General features: G+C 47.9%; 1 protein-coding gene and 1 long non-coding RNA gene across 2 annotated transcripts; both read right to left on the bottom strand.

Annotated features, from left to right (window-relative positions):
* Nucleotides 1-2,094: 2,094 nt before the first annotated feature.
* Nucleotides 2,095-3,526, bottom strand: LOC115600315. The gene is made up of 4 exons (XR_003988899.1): nucleotides 3,454-3,526; nucleotides 3,232-3,338; nucleotides 2,702-2,839; nucleotides 2,095-2,245 (listed from the first exon to the last, which is right to left on the bottom strand). It is a non-coding gene; the product is annotated as an uncharacterized LOC115600315 (long non-coding RNA).
* An 11-nt stretch (nucleotides 3,527-3,537) lies between these two features.
* On the bottom strand, nucleotides 3,538-4,610 carry LOC115600314 (ankyrin repeat domain-containing protein 7-like; the record flags this gene model as incomplete). Its single annotated transcript, XM_030468688.1, has 3 exons — nucleotides 4,387-4,610; nucleotides 3,884-3,998; nucleotides 3,538-3,627 (listed from the first exon to the last, which is right to left on the bottom strand). Coding segments are annotated over exons 1-3 (429 nt in total), but the record flags the coding sequence as incomplete, so codon positions are not given.
* Nucleotides 4,611-8,397: the final 3,787 nt, after the last annotated feature.

The raw sequence follows: 8,397 nt of genomic DNA, 5'->3' as shown, positions 1-8,397 counted from the left end.
AAGTGTGTCCTTTACCTCCCTTTTCTTTAGTTTTTCAGCCTCATAGTTTTAGACTTGTTCTCTTCAACCAGCACACTTGGCCTTTAATTCCTGGTTCATCTTTCCCAGCGTGGAAACTTGCTTTTCAGCAGAGTTTGTGGAAAATGTCATTAAAGCATCCCTGTGCAGCAGCTGATGGAAGAAATGGCTTTCCCTCTAGAGCTGGGCCAATGCCTCCTGCATGGACAGAATCACAGAACCACAGAATCAGGAAGGCTGGAAAAACCCTCTAGGATCCTCCAGTCCAACTGGGAAACCCACACCACTAAACCATGTTCCCAAAGTGGGAATAATGTGCTCCACTCTCCCCTGAGGTGTTACTCAGGACTCCAGACCCCTCTGCCCAGCCCTGCCCCAGATGCCCAACACCAACAGGATGCCTGCCCTATTCCCCTCATGAATGCCCTCAGGAAAAAATCCTTTTCAAACATTCTTAGCATGGCCCAACCAACACACACAACTCTCCAAACCAGAAAGCTGGGGACATGTTAAAACTAAAGATGCTGGCTGGCATCTCCAGCATTAGTGAGTGGGTTGAAGTACCACACTCAAGTTCCCCATCACTACAGAATCCCAGCAGCAGCAGCAGATGCTGATCCAAATGAACAAGAAGAAATAAAATAATGTGACTGTGCACCTAGGACTTTGGCCCCAAACCACAAGCCTACTGCTTGCTCTGCCACAGCTACAGGTCTTTTTGCAAAAACTGACAGAAACAATGACAGAGAAAACACTGCTGGCTGGAACTGCAGTGTCTTTCAATCCCAGAGAAAACTTGCCTTCAAGAGATTTCTTTTTCAAGGACACTTTTCCTGGAAATGCACCATACCTTAGGGCTAAAACAGACTTATTCTTCAGAATCACTCCAAGTCTCATCATTCCCCTCCTCCTCAGAGCTCCTTCAAAACCAAAGCAAAATGAGTGCTATGTCTCTAAAATCACCCCTCAAGCAAGTGGTTGGGGTTTGTAAAGTCTCACCTTACTGAGCCTCCTTCACAAAGGTCATCTGTGGCTGTTCAAAGATTCAATGACATGCTGACATGAGATTTGGCAAGCTCACAATAAAACAGTACACACAAACATTTAACATGGACAACTCTACAGCTCCTACAGAATGAAACTGGCCACAACTGGACCCAAATGGGTCTGGTGACTGCTGCAGGAGTCACACCTGAGTGTCGGTGTACGGATGCACCTCTGTGCCTCCTGGAACACTCTGTGTGGCACCTGTGGCTGCAGGTCCCTCTGTTGTTACATTATTTAGAATACAAATCACTATCCACCTTCTCTACCCATCCTGCTCACTAACACCTGATATTTCAAGACAGCAAATGCTGGGGTTCTCTTATGACAGGTATCCAGCACCCAATTCCCTGCTGACAGGGCTGTAACATTTGCCTCAGAGCAGCAGGCAGTGCTGCTTCTCTTGAGTTGACCACAAGCACATGGAATGGATGAGGCACAAGGACTCCTCCCCAAAACATACACTTCAGAGGACCTCAGAAGCTCGCTCAGGATCACCCCAGCTTACCCTCTAACCCTCTGTTGCTGCAGCACAGCAAAGGGACTCTCATGATGTGCTTTGCACTGCCAGCCAGACTGCACTGTTAATGCCAATAAGTGCTCCCTGAACACTCTCTGCTCTCCATTTGACACACAGCTCTGATACAACACACTTAAAAAAACTAAAAGAAGAACAGGTCCCAATCTAGAGTTCATTTGTATTAAAAAATTCATTCTAGAGGACACAATCCCGTCAGTGGACATGGAGCACACAAATCACAACTGCCCTTACAGCCTGACAAGGCCAAAAAGTAACAAATCAGCACATTCACAAAGCTTCTTGTGCTGCTCCTCCTGAGGCCTGCACTGAAGTCACCCGGGAGCACAGCACAGTCAGTGCTGACAATACAAACCACCTCAAGAAAAGGACACATCACATCCCTCTTGAGCTCCTCCAGAGTTAAGGATCCTACCTCCTCTGTCCACAGCAGGTGCACCCCCCAAAACTGGAGCAGCTCCTGCCTGCTCAGGAGTGATGACTATGCTGGTATCTTCTGCATTACACACAGGAGCTTCTCCTGTCTTCTCCTGCTCTGCTTTTTCTTTTATCCCTCCAGCAGCTCCTGCCTGCTCAGGAGATCCAAGTGCATCCCCTGCAGGAGCTTCTGCTGTGTCCTCCAGTTTTGCCAGGTACTGACTTACACTGCACAGAGAAAGAGAGGAAATAAAGTTGGTAAAAAGAACCACATGCTGGCACAGCAGTTAACACCAATTTATTATCCCCCCTGCAAATATATATAAAAATCCATAAACTCCTCAGTATTTCTTAAGGGTAATACACACAGAACTCACTCCAGCATTCCCTGCAGTCACATTCACCCTATAAATGCACATTCCCACCTTCCAAGTTATTAATTCCTGCTCAGAACATTTGTTCAGCCTGCCTTTTAGGCACACATAACCACCTGAGAGAATCTCAGTGCTAACCAAAAGCCCAGGTGACAGAATTGCTCTGGTACCCCCCCCTTCCACCCTCCCAAAGGAAGATAAAAGGGAATAGGGAAGAGAGACTTTAAGGTGTGAAAATAAGACTGGAAGAGGTTCAGTGGAAGAGGAAGAGACCACACCACTTATTCTAATCATAAAGTTCAAAGGTTACCGTAAATGGCCATGGAGATCAGCATAATCCACAGCTATCCTCCCATCTTTGTCTTCATGGGAAAAATTGGCTCCGTGAGAAAGGAGAACTTTGACCAAATACATCTCCCCAACAGAAGCAGCAATCATCAGTGGGGTTCTGAAAGATTCAAAACATGCAATGCCATGGATCATCTGACACAGACACAGTCATTATTTGCATTCCTGCTTGCTCTCAGAAGAAGTATTGTCCCCATTCCTTTACAATGAACACATCTGGATAAACACTCAAGGAGCAAACCAAAGTCTTTGCTTTCCTGGACCCTCTCCTCCTTCCTGGACCCCTCCTCCTTCCTGGGCCCCCTCCTAATCCTGGATCCCCTCCTATTCCTGGACCCACTCTTACTCCTGGACCCCCTCCTCCTTATGGATCCCCTCTTCTTCCTGGATCCCCTCTTCTTCCTGGATCCTCTCCTCTTCCTGGATCCCCACCTCCTCCTGGACCCCCTCCTTCTTCCTGCACCCCCTCCTTCTCCTGGATAAACCCCTCACCTTTCATGCTCATCTCGAGCATGCACATCAGCTCCTGCTTTCAGGAGATCTTCTAATATCTCCTCGTGTTCTTCAGTGATAGCAAGAGTTAGTGGGGTACTGCCCTTCTGAGAAGTCAGAGAAATGCATCATGTTAATAATCAAAGTAAAAAAAATAAATCTGTAAAAGAAATATCGATGCAACTTTCTGAAAGGACTTCTTGAAGAAATAGAAACATTTACCTTATTCTTGGCATCCAGTTTGGCACCATGCCTGAGTAACAGCTCCACGAGGTTTTTACTACGAGCCAGGATGGCCAACTGGAGGGCAGTGTTGCCATCGATGTCTGCAAGATTTGGGTCAGCACCGTGCTCTAGCAGAAAAGTCACACAGTCCTGTTCTCTGAGCTGTACTGCCTGGGAACAACACACACACACACACACAAAAATGAAAGACTTCCAAAATTCACATTTCACTCCATCACAGCTCGCCCAGCTTCTGACCACTGGGAAAGAAGAGCACCTGCAAAGATGATCTGACAGGTGCCTGTTCCACTCCAAACACAACAGGCGTCTTTCCGCACAGCTCTGCCTACAGAGTCCTGCCAGACACCTCTCCTTTCATGCACAGTCAAGAAGCCCCTCTTCCAAGAGCAGAACTTCTCTCACTCACCTTCATCAGGGGTGTTCTCCCAAAATTATCAACAGCATCCAACTGGCTGCCGTGCTTTAGAAGGAATCTGGCAACCTCTGTGTGGCCGTTGGCACACGCCAGATGGAGAGGTGTCCTGAGAATCAAACATGGGAGCTTAACACTGACAGACAAGGAAAGAACCAAAGCTGTGGCACCACCCAGCCCGGGGGACCCTGCCCAGACCCTGCTACTGCTGCTGCAAACCTGCAGACATCACCCACAGGGCAGGAGAGACCTGGGGAGGCCTCAGCAGCTGCAAGAGAACCCTGCAGGGAGAGCAGGGCCAAGCAGCAGCCCAGCACCTCCAGGAGCACTGGCGCCCACCCAGCAGTTCCCAGCACTGGGAAGCTCTCCAGTTCCCCCTCCCAGCTGACAGGGCACATCTTGCTTTGCAAGCAAGCAGCTCCAAGGGGATCCCACACAAACCCTGCAGGGGGGATGCTCCCACAGCCCACCCGAGCATGCTGCCCACAGCCCCTCACCGATTCTCCCTGTCACGGCGGTCGATGCCCCAAATCTCCATCCACCAGCGCCAGCGCCTCAGCCAGGACAGGTGACCGTGGGCGGCAGCGTGGTGCAGCTTGTTCAGATCTTTCTCCTCAAGCTCAGGGCCGCTGGTGCTTGCAGCATCACCACGGGGCCACACAGGATTGTAACGGGGCACAGCCCTGTAGCGACGGTGACGCTTCCTGCTGAAGAGCCCCATCCTGGGAGCTCTGCGGGGTGCGGGGCACGGCCCCGCAGGAGCAGCAGGAGGCAGCCGGCAGAGCCGGAAGGGTGGGGTAAGGGTCGGGTGGAGTAGACCTGGAAGGGTGGGGGTTAAGGACAAGGGAAGGGCAAAAAAAGGGACAGGGGAGGGAGGAGACAGACGGGGACGAGGTGGGTGCAAGGGGAAAGGCAGGGACGGGGCGGGAGAAAAGAGCAAACCAGTGTCCAGAACCGGGAGCAGCCGGAGAGACGCAGCCCAGCGCAGCTCAGCACAGGAGCCACAACGGCAGAGTCGCCGCTAACGGCAGTCGCCAGGGGCAACGGGGGGCGGGGCCGAACCACCTGCGGGGGGGGGGGGGGGGGGGGGCTGAACCAATTCACCGGGGGAAGAGGGCTGAAGGAAAGGAAAAGGCTCCTTTAATCCTTAAACCTTGCCCTGGTTTAAGCCTCAGCATTCATTCATTGCCACTACAGGTGACAATGGTCCCTTCAGTATCTGGGAGAAGGTGAGGAACTCTCCCCCACCTCTATGAGTCATGCAAAGTGGAAAATTCTCCCCCTGAGGAGAGGCTTTTTTATAACCAATTCAAAGGAGGAGCTAGAGAGGGTAAAAAATCAGCTTCTTTTGTGGCTGGTGCCCAGCTGGCTGTACTGGGAATTCTCAGGGCTACACAGTTGCACTCTTTTTATTGGTGTGTGGTGGCTTTTGCTATCAAATACTGTGCTGAGAGCTGCAAGCTCTTTGTCACCAGCTTATCCCATCTTTTCACAACCACTTCTTGTCTCTCACCACATCTTTAAATGTCAAACTAGCTTCCTCTGACTGCACAGAGCTCACTGCAGAAGTTCCACTGCCATTGCACAAGTACAGGGTGTTTCCCTAGACAAGTCTAACCCATAACTAGAGGGAAATGGACATCTGGAATTCTCCTGGCCTACCAGGAATTACTGGCAGGACAACTAGCTTTTCCCTAACTCTGGGGAAAATCTCAACACCAATGGTAGCTGTCACCATGCCACATGTGTCACACCCAGCTACACAGAAAATCACCTTAAAGTTCCCTGCTGCAAACACATCCTCTGCAGGCCCCAGCACCAGCCTGACCTTCCACAGGCAGCCCAGCTTTTGAAATGAGCCACTAATGGCTGTAATTAGCCACCAACCACACCCCACTGCTGGGCATCAGCCAGGAAAGAATTTAAAAGCAGCAACTTGCCTCAGGCACTGAGTCTCACTGCTGTCTGCTGAGCTGCCCAGAACAAAACCCAAGCTTTTTCAGGTAGTGCAGAGAAGTCAGGACACAGCTCCTAAGGAGGGAGAGAATCACTGAATGGCTTGGGGTTGAAGGGACCTTAAAGATCATCAAGATCCAAGCCCCTGCATCTCCCACTAGACCAGGTGTCACACAGCCTCATCCAACCTGGCCTTGAACACTTCCTGGGAAGGGCATCAGCAACTTCTCTAGGCAACCTATTCCAGTATCCTGCCACTCTCATGGTGTTACACTTGTAGAGGTAGAAAGAAAATTTTAAACGTAGTTAGGCTAAGGATTAGAACAGTTAGGTAGGCCTGGGGAGGTTAACAGGAACTAGCCAAGAATATGCTGATCTCTGCAGAACAATGATCAAAAAGAACGGCCAGCCGTGAAGAACAGAAAGTAAACTGACACTTTGTACCAGAAAAAAGAAATGAAACAATATACCCAGGTAGTGGGCTAGGTGGAGGGAACAGTTAAACAGTAAACTTTAGAGATGACAATCTATTGTTATCTACATGATTTGTGTGGTTGTTTGTAACCAGAACCCTACACGTACCCTACAATGTCAAAGGTATAAAAGCGGAACTGAAAATGAGGGTCGGCGGAATCCTGACTTGGGATGCTAGTCCTCAGGTTTCCCGGGCCCCGAATAAAGCACCGCATAAACTGACTCTGTTGGTTTGTGTCTTAATTACGGGCAACAATGGTGTAGAATGTTTTCCTCCTATCTAACCTAAATCTACCCCCTTTCAGTTTAAAACCATTACCCCTTGTCCTGTCACTGCTCTCTCTGCTGAAAAGCCCCTCCCCAGCTTTCCTGTAGCCCCTTCATGGACTGGAAGGTTCTCCAAGGCCCCCCCAGAGCCTTCTCTTCTCCAGGCTGAACAGCCCCAACTCTCTCAGCCCATCTTCGTAGCAGAGGTGCTCCAGCCCCCTGGTCATCTGCTTCTCCACTGTGAACATGCAAAGCAGTCACCTGGAAAGCAAAACCCTATGCTCCTTTTGAAGCTTTTGTAGTCCCTCAATTCCTGACTACACCTGTCTGTAACATACGAGTTTGGACATCTTCTTCTTCCTGTTAAAATAAGTTTGACCTTTAGTCCAATTCTCCTTTCTTACAACATAAGCCCAAGAAATAAAACATGGCAAATGTGAAGAAATATATACTGCATGCAAATGCAAAATGTGAACGCCTCAGAAAAAACATTTTAGAATTCCTGCATGGTTTAGGGAACATTTTAGAATGAAATTTGTCTTGGTTTGCTTTTTCATGTTTGCCAACCACAATGAAAAAGCGTATTGAAACAACACGATGGCATTCTGGTTATGTCAGACACTCCAGTGTAGTTACAACCTCAGGTGCAAACAAAATACAAAGATTCTGAGTTTTGTTTTCTCCTTTAAGCTTTTACAGGCACAATGCTCCCCCCTTACAATTTACCTACAACAACTCTAAACCAAAAAGAAGGACTAACTTGACAACACAAAAAATAGATAAAACCACAACACCATTCCCTCCAGCTGAGAGAAAGCAGCTTGGCCATTTGAGATGACTAAACTGGAAAAACTCAGAATTGTCATCAATCAACAGCATTGACTTTTCCAATCATTTGTTTTGGCCTTATTCAATGTAGCCTTGTGTGAGGAGATGTAAACTCTTCCCTTTCAGCTTTTTACAGATAGACTTTTCTCACAAGCAGTTTATGTTAAAAGTCATCATGTTACCTGGGGTAAGCACTTGTTGGCAACTGGAGCATCAGGAAAAAACTCTGCTGACAGGCTGGGCAGGTATGTTCCTCAGTCTCCAGTAATGCTGTTCTAATACCTGTGTGGAATTAGAATCTTCAAAATGGTTTTTAAAGAAAAGAGGCAAATTTTGGAGTTCAAATCAATCCTAAAAATATGTATATGATAAAAGGGTGAGTAAGATCTTGTGTGGAGAGCATGAAGATAAAAATGTTCAGTAGTGTAAAAACAATTTCTAGTATGTCCCAAATAACCACAGGGTTTTGGTATTTCACTGCTGTAACATCTGAAGATGGGGATTAGGCTCTGCCTTGATGTTTCATCTGTCTTCTTCCCACTGCGCAGTAGAGTTGAAGTCTCCAGCCTCAAGCTTAGGGAAGAAAACAGTGATCAGGAAAATGTTGAGTTCTGAAGGATTAAATATTTAACTATTTAAATATTAAATAGTGGTGGTTTTGTTTTGTTTTTTTCTAGTCAGCAGTAAGTCACCAGAGTAGTCTTACAGAAGAGAAAGGGCTGTGGACAAGATAGTTTGGTATCTAAGACTGTCATCACCTGCACAATTACACACTCTGCTCATACTCCTCCTTCTGTGTGTAAAGGGGATTTAACCAGACACATGAAAAGGGAAAAGAGCTTCCTGCTTATTTTCCCCTTTCTGAAAGAAGCATCCTTCAGGATAAAGAGAACTGGAAACAAAGCAACTTTGTTATCTTCTGTTCCTGCTCTCAGAAGGTCAGATGGGATCGTTTTGAATTAACAAACATGCAAGGAACACTG

This window comes from Calypte anna, unplaced genomic scaffold, assembly GCF_003957555.1.
Source record: "Calypte anna isolate BGI_N300 unplaced genomic scaffold, bCalAnn1_v1.p scaffold_220_arrow_ctg1, whole genome shotgun sequence".
Taxonomy (NCBI): domain Eukaryota; kingdom Metazoa; phylum Chordata; class Aves; order Apodiformes; family Trochilidae; genus Calypte; species Calypte anna.
The sequence above is the reverse complement of the archived record's forward strand: the minus strand, read 5'-3'. Positions and strand labels throughout refer to the sequence as shown.